At 44.9% G+C, this 19562-nt stretch overlaps 2 protein-coding genes across 3 annotated transcripts in view; both read left to right on the top strand.

Annotated features, from left to right (window-relative positions):
- Nucleotides 1-9810: 9810 nt before the first annotated feature.
- Nucleotides 9811-16656, top strand: LOC117402093 (ubiquitin-like protein 4A). The gene is made up of 4 exons (XM_059006991.1): nucleotides 9811-10240; nucleotides 12730-12835; nucleotides 15247-15449; nucleotides 16038-16656. The coding sequence occupies exons 1-4, from the start codon at nucleotides 10187-10189 to the stop codon at nucleotides 16146-16148; spliced, it is 474 nt and encodes a 157-aa protein (XP_058862974.1). The 5' UTR covers nucleotides 9811-10186; the 3' UTR covers nucleotides 16149-16656.
- A 488-nt stretch (nucleotides 16657-17144) lies between these two features.
- Nucleotides 17145-19562, top strand: part of LOC117402072 (protein YIPF1) — a 7466-nt gene continuing 5048 nt past the window's right edge. Inside the window, exons 1-3 of one of the 2 annotated variants that reach the window (XM_034002921.3) lie at nucleotides 17145-17981; nucleotides 18196-18266; nucleotides 18723-18877. In XM_034002921.3, the coding sequence (XP_033858812.1) occupies nucleotides 18200-18266; nucleotides 18723-18877 (222 nt within the window). In that variant the 5' untranslated portion in view covers nucleotides 17145-17981; nucleotides 18196-18199. The remainder of the gene's footprint in view (nucleotides 17982-18195; nucleotides 18267-18722; nucleotides 18878-19562) is intronic. The other variant, XM_034002920.3, reaches the window with a different exon arrangement.

Raw genomic sequence — 19562 nt, forward strand, 5'->3', positions numbered from 1 at the left:
CCACGTAAAAAAAATAATAAAATTATTGAAGTAATAGCGCCAGCCCTGCCCTGCTCGCCCTGCTCTGCACAGGACCAATCAAGTTCACGCCACCACCACGTAAAAAAAAAAAAAAAAAAATTATTCAAGTAATAGCGCCAGCCCTGCCCTGCTCTGCACAGGACCAATCAAGTTCACACCACCACCACGTAAAAAAAAAAAAAAAAAAAAAATATTGAAGTAATAGCGCCAGCCCTGCCCTGCTCGCCCTGCTCTGCACAGGACCAATCAAGTTCACGCCACCACCACGTAAAAAAAAAAAAAAAAAAAAATTATTCAACTAATAGCGCCAGCCCTGCCCTGCTCTGCACAGGACCAATCAAGTCCACGCCACCACCACGTAAAAAAAATAATAAAATTATTGAAGTAATAGCGCCAGCCCTGCCCTGCTTGCCCTGCTCTGCACAGGACCAATCAAGTTCACGCCACCACCACGTAAAAAAAAAAAAGAAAAAAAAAAATTATTCAAGTAATAGCACCAGCCCTGCCATGCTCGCCCTGCTCTGCACAGGACCAATCAAGTTCACACCACCACCACGTAAAAAAAAAAAAAAAAAAATTATTCAATTAATAGCGCCAGCACTGCCCTGCTCTGCACAGAACCAATCAAGTTCACGCCACCACCACGTTAAAAAAAAAAAAAAATATTGAAGTAATAGCGCCAGCCCTGCCCTGCTCTGCACAGGACCAATCAAGTTCACGCCACCACCACGTAAAAAAAAAAAAATAAAAAAAAATTATTCAAGTAATAGCGCCAGCCCTGCCCTGCTCTGCACAGGACCAATCAAGTTCACGCCACCACCACGTCAAAAAAAAAAAAAAAAAAATTATTCAAGTAATAGCGCCAGCCCTGCCCTGCTCTGCACAGGACCAATCAAGTTCACGCCACCACCACGTTAAAAAAAAAAATAAAATTATTCAAGTAATAGCGCCAGCCCTGCCCTGCTCTGCACAGGACCAATCAAGTTCACGCCACCACAACGTAAAAAAAAAAAAAAAAAAATATTGAAGTAATAGCGCCAGCCCTGCCCTGCTCTGCACAGGACCAATCAAGTTCACGCCACCACCACGTAAAAAAAAAAAAAAAAAAAAATTATTCAAGTAATAGCGCCAGCCCTGCCCTGCTCTGCACAGGACCAATCAAGTCCACGCCACCACCACGTAAAAAAAAATAATAAAATTATTGAAGTAATAGCGCCAGCCCTGCCCTGCTTGCCCTGCTCTGCACAGGACCAATCAAGTTCACGCCACCACCACGTAAAAAAAAAAAGAAAAAAAAAAATTATTCAATTAATAGCGCCACCCTGCCCTGCTCTGCACAGGACCAATCAATTTCACGCCACCACCACGTAAAAAAAAAAAAAAAAAAATATTGAAGTAATAGCGCCAGCCCTGCCCTGCTCTGCACAGGACCAATCAAGTTCACGCCACCACCACGTAAAAAAAAAAAAAAAAAAATTATTCAAGTAATAGCGCCAGCCCTGCCCTGCTCTGCACAGGACCAATCAAGTCCACGCCACCACCACGTAAAAAAAAATAATAAAATTATTGAAGTAATAGCGCCAGCCCTGCCCTGCTTGCCCTGCTCTGCACAGGACCAATCAACTTCACGCCACCACCACGTAAAAAAAAAAAGAAAAAAAAAATTATTCAATTAATAGCGCCAGCCCTGCCCTGCTCTGCACAGGACCAATCAAGTTCACGCCACCACCACGTAAAAAAAAAAAAAAAAAAAAATTATTCAAGTAATAGCGCCAGCCCTGCCCTGCTCTGCACAGGACCAATCAAGTTCACGCCACCACCACGTAAAAAAAAAAAAAAATTATTCAAGTAATAGCGCCAGCCCTGCCCTGCTCTGCACAGGACCAATCAAGTTCACGCCACCACCACGTAAAAAAAAAAAAAAAAAAATTATTCAAGTAATAGCGCCAGCCCTGCTCTGCACAGGACCAATCAAGTTCACGCCACCACCACGTAAAAAAATAAATAACTAAATAAATTATTCAAGTAATAGCGCCAGCCCTGCCCTGCTCTGCCCTGCTCTGCACAGGACCAATCAAGTTCACGCCACCACCACGTAAAAAAATAATAAAAAATAAAAAATATTCAAGTAATAGCGCCAGCCCAGCCCTGCTCTGCCCTGCTCTACAAAGGACCAATCAAGTTCACGCCACCACCACGTAAAAAAAAAATAAATTATTCAAGTAATAGCGCCAGCCCTGCCTTGCTCTGCACAGGACCAATCAAGTTCACGCCACCACCACGTAAAAAAATAATAAAAAATAAAAAATATTCAAGTAATAGCGCCAGCCCTGCCCTGCTCTGCCCTGCTCTGCACAGGACCAATCAAGTTCACGCCACCACCACGTAAAAAAAAAAAAAAAAAATTATTCAAGTAATAGCGCCAGCCCTGCCCTGCTCTGCACAGGACCAATCAAGTCCACGCCACCACCACGTAAAAAAAAATAATAAAATTATTGAAGTAATAGCGCCAGCCCTGCCCTGCTTGCCCTGCTCTGCACAGGACCAATCAAGTTCACGCCACCACCACGTAAAAAAAAAAAGAAAAAAAAAAATTATTCAATTAATAGCGCCACCCTGCCCTGCTCTGCACAGGACCAATCAATTTCACGCCACCACCACGTAAAAAAAAAAAAAAAAAAATATTGAAGTAATAGCGCCAGCCCTGCCCTGCTCTGCACAGGACCAATCAAGTTCACGCCACCACCACGTAAAAAAAAAAAGAAAAAAAAAAATTATTCAATTAATAGCGCCAGCCCTGCCCTGCTCTGCACAGGACGAATCAAGTTCACGCCACCACCACGTAAAAAAAAAAAAAAAAAAAAAATTCAAGTAATAGCGCCAGCCCTGCCCTGCTCTGCACAGGACCAATCAAGTCCACGCCACCACCACGTAAAAAAAAATAATAAAATTATTGAAGTAATAGCGCCAGCCCTGCCCTGCTTGCCCTGCTCTGCACAGGACCAATCAAGTTCACGCCACCACCACGTAAAAAAAAAAAGAAAAAAAAAAATTATTCAATTAATAGCGCCAGCCCTGCCCTGCTCTGCACAGGACCAATCAAGTTCACGCCACCACCTCGTAAAAAAAAAAAAAAAAAAAAAATTATTCAAGTAATAGCGCCAGCCCTGCCCTGCTCTGCACAGGACCAATCAAGTTCACGCCACCACCACGTAAAAAAAAATAATAATTATTCAAGTAATAGCGCCAGCCCTGCCCTGCTCTGCACAGGACCAATCAAGTTCACGCCACCACCACGTAAAAAAAAAAAAAAAAAAATTATTCAAGTAATAGCGCCAGCCCTGCCCTGCTCTGCCCTGCTCTGCACAGGACCAATCAAGTTCACGCCACCACCACGTAAAAAAATAATAAAAAATAAAAAATATTCAAGTAATAGCGCCAGCCCAGCCCTGCTCTGCCCTGCTCTACAAAGGACCAATCAAGTTCACGCCACCACCACGTAAAAAAAAAAAAAAATTATTCAAGTAATAGCGCCAGCCCTGCCTTGCTCTGCACAGGACCAATCAAGTTCACGCCACCACCACGTAAAAAAATAATAAAAAATAAAAAATATTCAAGTAATAGCGCCAGCCCTGCCCTGCTCTGCCCTGCTCTGCACAGGACCAATCAAGTTCACGCCACCACCACGTAAAAATAAAATAAAAAATTATTCAAGTAATAGCGCCAGCCCTGCCCTGCTCTGCACAGGACCAATCAAGTTCACGCCACCACCACGTAAAAAAAAAATATATATATATATATATTCAAGTAATAGCGCCAGCCCTGCCCTGCTCTGCCCTGCTCTGCACAGGACCAATCAAGTTCACGCCACCACCACGTAAAAAAATAATAAAAAATAAAAAATATTCAAGTAATAGCGCCAGCCCAGCCCTGCCCTGCCCTGCTCTGCACAGGACCAATCAAGTTCACGCCACCACCACGTAAAAAAAAAAAAAAAAAAAAAAAAATTCAAGTAATAGCGCCAGCCCTGCCCTGCTCTGCCCTGCTCTGCACAGGACCAATCAAGTTCACGCCACCACCACGTAAAAAAAAAAAAAAAAAATATTCAAGTAATAGCGCCAGCCCTGCCCTGCTCTGCACAGGACCAATCAAGTTCACGCCACCACCACGTAAAAAAAAATATATTCAAGTAATAGCGCCAGCCCTGCCCTGCTCTGCCCTGCTCTGCACAGGACCAATCAAGTTCACGCCACCACCACGTAAAAAAAAAAAAAAAAAAAAAATATTCAAGTAATAGCGCCAGCCCTGCCCTGCTCTGCACAGGACCAATCAAGTTCACGCCACCACCACGTAAAAAAAAAAAAAAATTATTCAAGTAATAGCGCCAGCCCTGCCCTGCTCTGCACAGGACCAATCAAGTTCACGCCACCACCACGTAAAAAAAAAAAAAAAAAAATTATTCAAGTAATAGCGCCAGCCCTGCTCTGCACAGGACCAATCAAGTTCACGCCACCACCACGTAAAAAAATAAATAACTAAATAAATTATTCAAGTAATAGCGCCAGCCCTGCCCTGCTCTGCCCTGCTCTGCACAGGACCAATCAAGTTCACGCCACCACCACGTAAAAAAATAATAAAAAATAAAAAATATTCAAGTAATAGCGCCAGCCCAGCCCTGCTCTGCCCTGCTCTACAAAGGACCAATCAAGTTCACGCCACCACCACGTAAAAAAAAAATAAATTATTCAAGTAATAGCGCCAGCCCTGCCTTGCTCTGCACAGGACCAATCAAGTTCACGCCACCACCACGTAAAAAAATAATAAAAAATAAAAAATATTCAAGTAATAGCGCCAGCCCTGCCCTGCTCTGCCCTGCTCTGCACAGGACCAATCAAGTTCACGCCACCACCACGTAAAAAAAAAAAAAAAAAATTATTCAAGTAATAGCGCCAGCCCTGCCCTGCTCTGCACAGGACCAATCAAGTCCACGCCACCACCACGTAAAAAAAAATAATAAAATTATTGAAGTAATAGCGCCAGCCCTGCCCTGCTTGCCCTGCTCTGCACAGGACCAATCAAGTTCACGCCACCACCACGTAAAAAAAAAAAGAAAAAAAAAAATTATTCAATTAATAGCGCCACCCTGCCCTGCTCTGCACAGGACCAATCAATTTCACGCCACCACCACGTAAAAAAAAAAAAAAAAAAATATTGAAGTAATAGCGCCAGCCCTGCCCTGCTCTGCACAGGACCAATCAAGTTCACGCCACCACCACGTAAAAAAAAAAAGAAAAAAAAAAATTATTCAATTAATAGCGCCAGCCCTGCCCTGCTCTGCACAGGACCAATCAAGTTCACGCCACCACCACGTAAAAAAAAAAAAAAAAAAAAAATTCAAGTAATAGCGCCAGCCCTGCCCTGCTCTGCACAGGACCAATCAAGTCCACGCCACCACCACGTAAAAAAAAATAATAAAATTATTGAAGTAATAGCGCCAGCCCTGCCCTGCTTGCCCTGCTCTGCACAGGACCAATCAAGTTCACGCCACCACCACGTAAAAAAAAAAAGAAAAAAAAAAATTATTCAATTAATAGCGCCAGCCCTGCCCTGCTCTGCACAGGACCAATCAAGTTCACGCCACCACCTCGTAAAAAAAAAAAAAAAAAAAAAATTATTCAAGTAATAGCGCCAGCCCTGCCCTGCTCTGCACAGGACCAATCAAGTTCACGCCACCACCACGTAAAAAAAAATAATAATTATTCAAGTAATAGCGCCAGCCCTGCCCTGCTCTGCACAGGACCAATCAAGTTCACGCCACCACCACGTAAAAAAAAAAAAAAAAAAATTATTCAAGTAATAGCGCCAGCCCTGCCCTGCTCTGCCCTGCTCTGCACAGGACCAATCAAGTTCACGCCACCACCACGTAAAAAAATAATAAAAAATAAAAAATATTCAAGTAATAGCGCCAGCCCAGCCCTGCTCTGCCCTGCTCTACAAAGGACCAATCAAGTTCACGCCACCACCACGTAAAAAAAAAAAAAAATTATTCAAGTAATAGCGCCAGCCCTGCCTTGCTCTGCACAGGACCAATCAAGTTCACGCCACCACCACGTAAAAAAATAATAAAAAATAAAAAATATTCAAGTAATAGCGCCAGCCCTGCCCTGCTCTGCCCTGCTCTGCACAGGACCAATCAAGTTCACGCCACCACCACGTAAAAATAAAATAAAAAATTATTCAAGTAATAGCGCCAGCCCTGCCCTGCTCTGCACAGGACCAATCAAGTTCACGCCACCACCACGTAAAAAAAAAATATATATATATATATATTCAAGTAATAGCGCCAGCCCTGCCCTGCTCTGCCCTGCTCTGCACAGGACCAATCAAGTTCACGCCACCACCACGTAAAAAAATAATAAAAAATAAAAAATATTCAAGTAATAGCGCCAGCCCAGCCCTGCCCTGCCCTGCTCTGCACAGGACCAATCAAGTTCACGCCACCACCACGTAAAAAAAAAAAAAAAAAAAAAAAAAATTCAAGTAATAGCGCCAGCCCTGCCCTGCTCTGCCCTGCTCTGCACAGGACCAATCAAGTTCACGCCACCACCACGTAAAAAAAAAAAAAAAAAATATTCAAGTAATAGCGCCAGCCCTGCCCTGCTCTGCACAGGACCAATCAAGTTCACGCCACCACCACGTAAAAAAAAATATATTCAAGTAATAGCGCCAGCCCTGCCCTGCTCTGCCCTGCTCTGCACAGGACCAATCAAGTTCACGCCACCACCACGTAAAAAAAAAAAAAAAAAAAAAATATTCAAGTAATAGCGCCAGCCCTGCCCTGCTCTGCCCTGCTCTGCACAGGACCAATCGAGTTCATGCCACCACCACGTAAAAAAAAAAAAAAATTATTCAAGTAATAGCGCCAGCCCTGCCCTGCTCTGCACAGGACCAATCAAGTTCACGCCACCACCACGTAAAAAAAAAAAAAAAAAAAAAAAAAATTATTCAAGTAATAGCGCCAGCCCTGCCCTGCTCTGCACAGGACCAATCAAGTTCACGCCACCACCACGTAAAAAAAAAAAAAAAAAAAAATTATTCAAGTAATAGCACCAGCCCTGCCCTGCTCTGCCCTGCTCTGCACAGGACCAATCAAGTTCATGCCACCACCACGTAAAAAAAAAAAAAAAAAAATATTCAAGTAATAGCGCCAGCCCTGCCCTGCTCTGCACAGGACCAATCAAGTTCACGCCACCACCACGTAAAAAAAAAAAAAAAAAAAATATTCAAGTAATAGCGCCAGCCCTGCCCTGCTCTGCACAGGACCAATCAAGTTCACGCCACCACCACGTAAAAAAAAATATATTCAAGTAATAGCGCCAGCCCTGTCCTGCTCTGCCCTGCTCTTCACAGGTCCAATCAAGTTCACTCCACCACCATGTAAAAAAAAATAAAATAAAATATTCAAGTAATAGCGCCAGCCCAGCCCTGCTCTGCCCTGCTCTGCACAGGACCAATCAAGTTCACGCCACCACCACGTAAAACAAAAAAAAAATAAAAAATTATTCAAGTAATAGCGCCAGCCCTGCCCTGCTCATCTTGAAGCCAACAGACAACTAAATAATCTAGAACACTACAGGAAATTAGACGCACCAATTTATCTTGATTCTGCTCAGGAAATTAACAGAATAATACAAACACTAACAGACCACAAAATAATTACTAGAAAACAGGCACACTATCTCAAGGGGGCAGACACACCCAGAGCACGCATTTTTTACTTGCTACCAAAAATACACAAATCACCAGACACATGGACTATCCCACACACCATACCACCAGGCAGACCGATAGTATCAGATTGCATCAGTGAATCATATAGAATTGCAGAATACATAGACCACTTTTTAAACCCCCTATCCACCAAACACACTAGCTACCTTAAAGACACATATGACTTCATAGACAAAATTAAAACACTCAAACTACCAGAAACAGCTTTTCTCTTCACAATAGATATAGACATCTTGTACACAAACATAGAGACCAACGCAGGCATTGCAGCTATCAGGAAATGTCTAAATCTAAATCCGGATCCAACCAGACCAGACGAGGAACTGATCAAACTCCTGGAAATCAGCTTAACGAAAAACGACTTTGAATTCGACAACCAATTCTACCTCCAAACCAAAGGAACAGCGATGGGGAAACGCTTTGCTCCATCATATGCTAACATCTACATGGCCGATTGGGAAGAAACAATCCTCCCCAGATGCCCACACAGACCAACTCACTATTTCAGGTACCTAGATGACATTTGGGGCACTTGGACACATAGCATGGAGGAATTTACACATTTCATCTCGTTACTTAACACACACCACCAGTCCATCAAGGTAAAATACACCACACATAACAGCAAAGTAAACTTTTTAGACACCACCACTTACAAAGGACCACATTTTTCACAAACACACCAACTAGACACCAAAGTATATTTTAAAGAAACTGACACACACACTCTACTACACAAAACCAGCTATCACCCTATTTTAATAAAATCACAACTACTCAGATTCCACAGAATTTGCACACAACATACTGACTTCCAGGCAGCTACCAAAGTTTTATTCACAGCACTCAGACAAAGGGGGTACTCCCGTTCCTTCCTCAGAGGAATAAGGAAAACCTTCTTAGAACAAAAGCCTAGAGACAACAAAAAGATTATTCCACTCATAACTACCTACTCACATTTTAGTGTGGCAGCTAATTCACAGATAAAACAAAACCTAACCAACAAATTACAAGACACCAACCTTCTTACAGGACACAAGATCATCTCAGCTTACAGAAAAAACAAAAACTTGACCAACTATTTAGTGTCCAGTAAACTGCCTTCACTTAATCGCAAACCAACAAAAGCATCACGACACTTCAAGCAACTTTCCTCCCTCCGGAGCCAATCCACAGGCATCACATACAACATTCCACAAACCTTTACACAAAACAGCAGGAACTGCATCTACGCAATACAATGCGATACATGCAAAATCATTTACATTGGAGAAACAGGCAACACTATCCGAGTAAGACTAACACAACAAATCTATAATATCAAACACAAAAAAGAATCACAAACACCTCTAGTAGCACACTTTCTACAACACAACTTGGAATCTCTGAAAATTACAGGGCTGGAGAGGAACCAGAACTGGACAATCGGAGAAAGGAAATGGAGAGAAAAAGACTGGATCAACAAACTACAAACAACTTTCCCGCTAGGCTTGAACATTAGAAACTCCACGATAGACCTACACTAGAAAAGGAGCTCCAAAACAAAAAAAAAAACAAAGAAAGAAATCCAAAAAGAGCCAGATGGCCAGTGCATCTTTCTTTCCCTGAAAAACCAACCAAGTGTGGGGTTCTCAGGGAAACAAAGTTCCTACCTAAACCCAAACCCTAACCCTAACCCTAACCCTAGGGACTGCATTGAAGTTATATATTGCAGTGTGGAGTACTACAGTAAAAAAAAAAAATGACATCGCTCTGCTAAAAATACAAGACGCCCCACACAGCCTCATACTACTACTAACTCATAAATCACATAAATCGTGATTCCTACAAAACATGTTAATATTAGGCATATACTAATAATAATAATAATAATAATAATAATAATAATAATAATAATAATAATAATTCGGCTGCAGTGTTAGACGACTCCCAGCGTCACCATCTCATCTGGCTGCAGTACCGGAGCGTGTCCACGGGGGGGAGCAGTGCGCCTCAGTGGCTGCGCTTTGGCTCCGCAGTTGCATCGAAACGCAACCGGCTGAGGCTGTCTGTCTGGAGCCGTAATGACGCCATGGCAACCACTCGATCACGTGACGCAAACCCTTCTTTTAAAACGCATTTTTAAATCAGAATTTAGACGCGTCTATTGACGCCACCGAGCATCGTGTTTTATTACGTTTCACACAAGCAATTGCAAACTGTTATTGATGTTCAGATTTCCAGAGAAAGTGTTTCTTAGCGACCCAGGAACCGTTTGTTTTCGGTGAAGCAAAAAATAAAAAAAAGATTGCAATTTCTTGGGACATTTGAAAATATATGTAAACTGATACATAGTCTGTTAAGTATTGTACAGCTAGTGATCGACTGAATTAAAATGACAATGATTCTTACAGTGAAGCCGCTGCAAGGGAAGGAATGCTGTTTACAGGTAAGCTTGGAGAGGGGGCGGGAGGGACTGACCACCACGCCCGACTCGGGGCGCTTTGTGTTGGGGAAATCCAAGCTGGAAACACCGGGGATTGCGAGGCCTGGCACGGAGCGTGGGCGAGGGCGCAGATATTGTAAATAAATAAATTCAGTTTTGTTTTGACAGCTCTCTTTTTAAGCAAACTAAAGCAATCAGGTATTGCTAGCTCCTGCAGACCCGAATGCTGTAGCGTTGTACAGCAATCGCTGCTGTTCCCGACTTCTCATGATATCAGCATCTTGTAACGGAGTGAAAAGTGAAACAAATACAAACAGAATTGTTTTATTTCAATCTGCAAATTAATGTTTGCATTCAATACGTTGCGAAGCGTTCGTGTTCAAATCGTTTCTGCGCTCGTATAACATGTCAGTTAAACCGTGAGACGAGAAATAATTCTCAGCGAGTCTGTGGATCTTTAAGACGGAGAGGGAGTTTCTAATGCGGGTCTGTGGGACGGTGAAGCAGATACAGCTGATATCAATATACCCGTCCATCCTCTCGCTGTGCTTCCAGACTGCGCTGATAGTGTGTGTGTGTGTGTGTGTCTGTGTGTGTGTGTGTGTGTGTGTCTGTGTGTCTGTGTGTGTGTTCCTGTCTCTTGACAGGTCTGTGAGGATGAAGATGTAGTTTCAGTGTTTAATGCTCGTCCCCTCACTGTCTGTGTGTTCCTGTCTCTTGACAGGTCTGTGAGGATGAAGATGTAGTTTCAGTGTTTAATGCTCATCCCCTCACTGTCTGTGTGTTCTTGTCTCTTTACAGGTCTGTGAGGATGAAGATGTAGTTTCAGTGTTAATGCTCATCCCCTCACTGTCTGTGTGTTCTTGTCTCTTGACAGGTCTGTGAGGATGAAGATGTAGTTTCAGTGTTTAATGCTCGTCCCCTCACTGTCTGTGTGTTCCTGTCTCTTGACAGGTCTGTGAGGATGAAGATGTAGTTTCAGTGTTTAATGCTCGTCCCCTCACTGTCTGTGTGTTCCTGTCTCTTGACAGGTCTGTGAGGATGAAGATGTAGTTTCAGTGTTTAATGCTCGTCCCCTCACTGTGTGTGTTCCTGTCTCTTGACAGGTCTGTGAGGATGAAGATGTAGTTTCAGTGTTTAATGCTCGTCCCCTCACTGTCTGTGTGTTCTTGTCTCTTGACAGGTCTGTGAGGATGAAGATGTAGTTTCAGTGTTTAATGCTCGTCCCCTCACTGTCTGTGTGTTCCTGTCTCTTGACAGGTCTGTGAGGATGAAGATGTAGTTTCAGTGTTTAATGCTCGTCCCCTCACTGTCTGTGTGTTCTTGTCTCTTGACAGGTCTGTGAGGATGAAGATGTAGTTTCAGTGTTTAATGCTCGTCCCCTCACTGTCTGTGTGTTCCTGTCTCTTGACAGGTCTGTGAGGATGAAGATGTAGTTTCAGTGTTTAATGCTCGTCCCCTCACTGTCTGTGTGTTCCTGTCTCTTGACAGGTCTGTGAGGATGAAGATGTAGTTTCAGTGTTTAATGCTCGTCCCCTCACTGTCTGTGTGTTCCTGTCTCTTGACAGGTCTGTGAGGATGAAGATGTAGTTTCAGTGTTTAATGCTCGTCCCCTCACTGTCTGTGTGTTCCTGTCTCTTGACAGGTCTGTGAGGATGAAGATGTAGTTTCAGTGTTTAATGCTCGTCCCCTCACTGTCTGTGTGTTCCTGTCTCTTGACAGGTCTGTGAGGATGAAGATGTAGTTTCAGTGTTTAATGCTCGTCCCCTCACTGTCTGTGTGTTCCTGTCTCTTGACAGGTCTGTGAGGATGAAGATGTAGTTTCAGTGTTTAATGCTCGTCCCCTCACTGTCTGTGTGTTCCTGTCTCTTGACAGGTCTGTGAGGATGAAGATGTAGTTTCAGTGTTTAATGCTCGTCCCCTCACTGTCTGTGTGTTCTTGTCTCTTGACAGGTCAGTGAGGATGAAGATGTAGTTTCAGTGTTTAATGCTCGTCCCCTCACTGTCTGTGTGTTCTTGTCTCTTGACAGGTCTGTGAGGATGAAGATGTAGTTTCAGTGTTTAATGCTCGTCCCCTCACTGTCTGTGTGTTCTTGTCTCTTGACAGGTCTGTGAGGATGAAGATGTAGTTTCAGTGTTTAATGCTCGTCCCCTCACTGTCTGTGTGTTCCTGTCTCTTGACAGGTCTGTGAGGATGAAGATGTAGTTTCAGTGTTTAATGCTCGTCCCCTCACTGTCTGTGTGTTCCTGTCTCTTGACAGGTCTGTGAGGATGAAGATGTAGTTTCAGTGTTTAATGCTCGTCCCCTCACTGTCTGTGTGTTCCTGTCTCTTGACAGGTCTGTGAGGATGAAGATGTAGTTTCAGTGTTTAATGCTCGTCCCCTCACTGTCTGTGTGTTCTTGTCTCTTGACAGGTCTGTGAGGATGAAGATGTAGTTTCAGTGTTTAATGCTCGTCCCCTCACTGTCTGTGTGTTCTTGTCTCTTGACAGGTCTGTGAGGATGAGAAGGTCTCCACAGTCAAGAGTCTGGTCTCTGACAGGCTCAACATACCTGTCAATCAACAGAGACTCCTGTACAAAGGCAAGGCGCTGGCAGGTAGGCACAGCAGAGCACACAACACAGCACAGAGCAGAGCACACAACACAGCACAGAGCAGAGCAGAGCACACAACACAGCACAGAGCAGAGCAGAGCACACAACACAGCACAGAGCAGCACAGAGCAGAGCACAACACAACACAGAGCAGAGCACACAACACACAACACAGCACAGAGCAGAGCACACAACACAGCACAGAGCAGAGCACACAACACAGCACAGAGCAGAGCACACAGCACGACACAGAGCACAACACAGCACAGAGCAGAGCATACAGCACAGCACAGAGCACGACACAGAGCACAACACAGCACAGAGCAGAGCAGAGCACACAACACAGCACAGAGCAGAGCAGAGCACACAACACAGCATACAGCACACAGCACAGCACAACACAGCACAGAGCAGAGCACACAACACAGAGCAGAGCATACAGCACAGAGCACACAACACACAACACAGCACAGAGCAGAGCACACAACACAGAGCAGAGCATACAGCACAGAGCACACAACACACAACACAGCACAGAGCAGAGCACACAACACAGCACAGCACAGAGCAGAGCACACAGCACAGCACAACACAGCACAGAGCAGAGCACACAGCACAGAGCAGAGCACACAGCACAGAGCACACAGCACAGAGCAGAGCATACAGCACAGCACACAACACACAGCACACAGCACAGAGCAGAGCATACAGCACAGCACAGAGCAGAGCATACAGCACAGAGCAGAGCACACAACACAGAGCACACAGCACAGAGCAGAGCATACAGCACACAACACACAGCACACAGCACAGAGCAGAGCATACAGCACAGCACAGAGCAGAGCACACAGCACAGAGCAGAGCACACAACACACAGCACACAGCACAGAGCAGAGCACACAGAGCAGAGCATACAGCACAGCACAGAGCAGAGCATACAGCACAGAGCAGAGCATACAGCACAGCACACAACACACAGCACACAGCACAGAGCAGAGCACACAGCACAACACAGCATACAGCACACAGCACAGCACACAGTTGAAAAGCATGCATGTTCTTGTACATGTACAGCAAGTTTTGCATTGCCTGGTAGAATGAACTCATTTTGCTTCATAAAGTCGAATGAAACCTGCAGAATAATGTTACTGTAGCATATTGAATTGCACACCGCTTTGTAGAATAATGTTACTGTAGCATATTGAATTGCACACCGCTTTGTAGAATAATGTTACTGTAGCATATTGAATTGCACACCGCTTTGTAGAATAATGTTACTGTAGCATATTGAATTGCACACCGCTTTGTAGAATAATGTTACTGTAGCATATTGAATTGCACACCGCTTTGTAGAATAATGTTACTGTAGCATATTGAATTGCACACCGCTTTGTAGAATAATGTTACTGTAGCATATTGAATTGCACACCGCTTTGTAGTTTTCCAGATACTTAACGGAAAACTGACAAAAATGTTACAATTTGAAATCTATCATGAAACACTACTGTACTGCTATTATGGCTTCCGGTTGACTTTTTGCGGTTTCATTGTGTAGTTTCTTTGATTACACGATGTTAAATAAAAGATCTCGATGATGTTCATCTAGTTATTTTTATTCTGTCTCAGTCCTACATGCAACCCATAGCTGTACAGTCAATTGTCATTAATATGAATTTCAAGGGACCAAGAAAAAAAAAATGATCAGGAACCTGAAGCCACATGCATGCTATCAGTTTGTACTGAAGTTACAGTAACACTGAAGTCAAACTTCAATTGCACAACAATAAAGTTTTCTACATTTTAAAGCGCTGTGCATCTTATTGAAAAGCGCACTTTTAGCAGCATGCATTGCACTTGAAAGCTGCCTGCCCTGTTCTCATCACAGCCTCTCAAGGCGTCCTGAGCGTCGGGGGGGCGGGGGGTGAGCCAATGCGAAACGCTGGCGACTGGCTGGCTTCCACAGGGTGCTGTTCACAGGCCTGTGCTGTTGTACCACGTGTTTTCACAAAGGATTGTGGGAATGGTGGAATCTGCATTCTCCAGCCCTGTCAACTCCTCCACTGTCGTCTGCAAAGCATTGCGCACGTTTTTTTGCCTGAGCACTATGGCGACTGGAAATGCATCATGGGATCTGTAGTCCCCAAACAGCACTAAAAATACACAACGGAGGCACTAAGCAAGGGAATACATTTCCCAATATCCTTTGCACTCAGCAGTTTGAGCTCAGGCGTTTTGTTTTATTCCCTGGGAGGACTAACAGGAAATTTGTGTTGATTGAATTGGGATTCTAAGAAGTGATTTAAAATAAGCGAGTGCTGAATTTGGCCGGGACCTGGTACAGAATCCGAGTGTTTTAAATGTTTTATCATCTTTGAATTGCAGAGAGTCTTTACTCTCCCCTCCCTCTCTGTCAGATGAGCACAGACTGTCACACTACTCCATCGGTCCCGATTCCAAGCTGAACCTCGTTGTGAAGCCCCCAGCAGAGAAACAAGAGCAGCACTCCCTGTCTCACCCCTCGCCTCACCCCGGGTCAGTGTGGCACAGCCTGCCTGCTGTTCTGAACAAACACTTCACCCCTGCCGACGCAGTGAGAGTGCTGGAGCAGCTACACAAGGTAACCTGAACACAACAAACACACACACACAGTGAAAGTGCTGGAGCAGCTACACAAGGTAACCTGAACACAACAAACACACACACACACAGTGAGAGTGCTGGAGCAGCTACACAAGGTAACCTGAACACAACAAACACACACACACACACACACACACACAGTGAGAGTGCTGGAGCAGCTACACAAGGTAACCTGAACACAACAAACACACACACACACAGTGAGAGTGCTGGAGCAGCTACACAAGGTAACCTGAACACAACAAACACACACACACAGTGAGAGTGCTGGAGCAGCTACACAAGGTAACCTGAACACAACAAACACACACACACAGTGAGAGTGCTGGAGCAGCTACACAAGGTAACCTGAACACAACAAACACACACACACACACACACACAGTGAGAGTGCTGGAGCAGCTACACAAGGTAACCTGATCACAATAAACACAGACACTGCTAGATACACACACACACACACACACACAATAAACACAGACACTACTATACACAGACTCTGAAGTGCAGGTGTAGAGCAGCGTGTAGTTGTGACTCTGTGTCCCTCCCTCTGCCTCTCTCTCAGGATTACGAGCGGAGCCTGCGCTTGTTGAGCCTGGATGATTTGGAGCGGCTGGCGACCCGCATGCTTCACCCTGAGGCTGTGGAGTGCATGGAGCTGTCCTTCCTGGACTGAGGAATACTGCTGCTGCCCTCTCCACCTCTCCCCTCTCCCCTCCTCTCCACCCTCTCCCTTCTCCACCCTCTCCCCTCTCCCCTAAACCCTCTCCCCTCCATCCTCTCACTCTCCCCTCCCCCCTCTCCCCTCTCCTCCCCACCCTCTCCCCCCCCTCTCCCTTCTCCCCTCTCCCCTCTCCCCTCTCCACCCTCTCTGTGTGTAAAAGAATAGAAGCACGCCACTGGCATTTAAACAATAAAATCTCTGGACATTCCTGTATTACCAGCACCACACCCACTGAGCAAGACATTGAGCAGCCCCAGATCCTAACCATGCTCCAGTCCAGGGTTTACCAGCACCACACCCAAGGGACTGAGCAGCCCCAGATCCTAACCATGCTCCAGTCCAGGGTTTACCAAACACACAAGTCCAAGCAACAGCTGCGTTTCAAACATGTTTTATTTACAGTGGTTCCAGGTGTCTTGGTTTGATCATTTCATAACGCAATGAAACAAAATAAATCCTATCTGCACTTGGGAGAATTAACTTTGCTTCGAATGGTCTGTGTCGTGTCACCACTTCCTAACCCCACTGAGGGTTTGAACTGATTATATATATATACACATTTCCAAGTACAGCAGTTCAGCACGTGTTCTTTCATTTGAAGATATTCATCATTTTATAATAATTGTGTTATTAAAAGCAAAGTAGCCTAACTAAAAAAAACATGCTTTCCTCAAACGGACGATTTTGCCATTCCCTATACAATTCTAGAGGAGTTTATTATTCCCTATACAATTCTAGAGGAGTTTATTATTCCCTATACAATTCTAGAGGAGTTTATTATTCCCTATACAATTCTAGAGGAGTTTATTATTCCCTATACAATTCTAGAGTTTATTATTCTCTATACAATTCTAGAGGAGTTTATTATTCCCTATACAATTCTAGAGGAGTTTATTATTCCCTATACAATTCTAGAGGAGTTTATTATTCTCTGTAGGATTCCATAGATGGTGTCATTCTCCATAGGTTTTTTAGTTCTGTATAGAATTGCTTAGAACATTTTTATGAAGGGGCTTGATCAGCCCCAGTGTGTATAGGTAACAACAAGCTCAGGTGTGTCTTATTAGTAAACTCTTAGTGAAGCCAGGAATGGATCAAACTGCTACGCAATGGGGGCCTTATTTCCATACCTGAATTCTGACAAGCTCTGAAATCCATTAAGAAAGAGGAGGGAGGAGGATGTGAAACTGACGCCATTTCGGCTCACTACAGATCATTTAGTATCTAAACTGACGAGCAACAGGAGCCAGCATGGCGGACAGACCGACACAGTTTCACGACCCCGGTTTGCAATGTTTTTTTTTGTGCACGACACGAAACACAACACACGGTAAATAACGTTCCTCGTAAAGCACATTTCCAAGAGGAAGCTTTCTGACTGAAATTCGAGCGCGTTTGTACCGACATTAGGGACTGTCTTGCGGCGCACAGACGCGATTTTACACCTCAGTAAGGCGTACAGCCTTCACAGTAAGGAAATAGTCGATGGCTTACCTCAGTCAAGATGGCGACGCTTGCTTCACTTTTCCCCAACCACGCTTCACTCCCCGGACACGTGATTCGGGTTTGTTTTCGCAGCTCATCCGGGTGATTGGGATTACCTGACGGGCCGGTGATGTGGCGCTTTACTGTCCGAGCAGCTGTGTGAGCAAAACACAAGAGAAAACCACAGGACCGGGGCTTATAAATAAACACACACATCCACACAGACATACACACACAGCAGACACCGCTGGAGGAAGAGCAGGGACCTGGCACAGGGGAGGTGACCGTCGCGCTTCAATTGTAATTATTATTATTATAACGCGACCGAGCCAAAATAACCGACACTGGGGCGTGAATTGGGCTAGTTCACTCGGGGTTAAAAAGTAAAATATCAGATCTAATGTTATGGGATGGGGCGCCAGTGGGGCATGAGAATGACGTTACTGTTAGATTATCTGAAAGGATTAACGCGAGTCAATAATCAATCAATGTATTGCTTGTTTTATTTGACAAGGTTTATGGATCTGGTGGATACCGACTGGAAGAAAACAGCAATGGCAACTCCTGAGGATTTACAATTTCAAGGTAAGGGGTGTTCAGATAAAACCGCGTTAAATTAGCCTGCATCGCAGCGGGCTGTTACCCGCCGTGCCACCGCCACCCGACGGGCTGGAGCTGCAGAACGCCACGGCTGCGGGCAAAAGCATTGCACCCCCGATAGAGGGAGCTAATGCAGCTTAATAAAGTCCAAAGAACCCTGCTGAATAATGTGACGTTAGCACATTCCAAAATCCAACATTAAATACTGGACTACTAGTATGGCTTCATTTTGTAGTTTATTTGATTAAATTATGCTAAATAAAAGATTGAAATTAATTTTCACATACATACACACACACGCACACACGCATGTTGAGACGCACGTGTGTGGTTTTGGTGAAGCTGTGCCTGGGCAGCTCCCTGTCTCTACACTCCGGGTGCAGGAATGTGTTTGGAATGATATCAGGGAAGTGATGCGGTTTCTGTTTCCTGTCTGCTCAGAGTTTGAAGAGGCGGCCCAGCTGCTCTCAGCCAATCCAGAGGCAGTGACTCGGAGTGCGCGGGACCTGAGCAGCACGGAGAGAGAGAGGGAGAGAGAGAGTGAGAGAGTGAACGTCAGCCTGTCTGAGGAGGAGGGAGAGGAGGAGGAGGCAGAGGTGAGAGAGAGAGAGAGAGAGGGTGAGAGTGAACATTAACCTGTCTGAGGAGGAGGGAGAGGAGGAGGAGGCAGAGGTGAGAGAGAGAGAGAGAGAGTGAACGTCAACCTGTCTGAGGAGGAGGGAGAGGAGGAGGAGGCAGAGGTGAGAGAGAGAGAGAGAGAGGGTGAGAGTGAACGTCAACCTGTCTGAGGAGGAGGCAGAGGAGGAGGAGGCAGAGGTGAGAGAGAGAGAGAGAGAGTGAACGTCAACCTGTCTGAGGAGGAGGGAGAGGAGGAGGAGGCAGAGGTGAGAGAGAGAGAGAGAGAGTGAACGTCAACCTGTCTGAGGAGGAGGGAGAGGAGGAGGAGGCAGAGGTGAGAGAGAGAGAGAGAGAGTGAAGGTGAAGCTGTCTGAGGAGGAGGGAGAGGAGGAGGAGGCAGAGGTGAGAGAGAGAGAGAGAGAGTGAGAGTGAACGTCAACCTGTCTGAGGAGGAGGGAGAGGAGGAGGAGGCAGAGGTGAGAGAGAGAGAGAGAGAGTGAAGGTGAAGCTGTTTGATGGAAGGAGGGAGGGGGGGAGAGTAAGTCAGGGTGTTTCAGTGGATCCTAAGCTCAGTGTTTGAATGGATCCTAAGCTCAGTGTTTGAATGGATCCTGAGCTCAGTGTTTCAGTGGATCCTGAGCTCAGTGTTTGAATGGATCCCGA

The sequence above is a fragment of the Acipenser ruthenus genome, chromosome 34 (genome assembly GCF_902713425.1).
Source record: "Acipenser ruthenus chromosome 34, fAciRut3.2 maternal haplotype, whole genome shotgun sequence".
Taxonomy (NCBI): Eukaryota; Metazoa; Chordata; class Actinopteri; order Acipenseriformes; family Acipenseridae; genus Acipenser; species Acipenser ruthenus.

Bases quoted from the DNA above. Each gene is read 5' to 3' on its own strand.
- LOC117402093 (XM_059006991.1), top strand. From the start codon at position 10,187: ATGACAATGATTCTTACAGTGAAGCCGCTGCAAGGGAAGGAATGCTGT. The intron at 10,241-12,729 runs GTAAGCTTGGAG...GTCTCTTGACAG, and splicing joins GGAAGGAATGCTGTTTACAG to GTCTGTGAGGATGAGAAGGT. The intron at 15,450-16,037 runs GTAACCTGAACA...CCTCTCTCTCAG, and splicing joins TGCTGGAGCAGCTACACAAG to GATTACGAGCGGAGCCTGCG.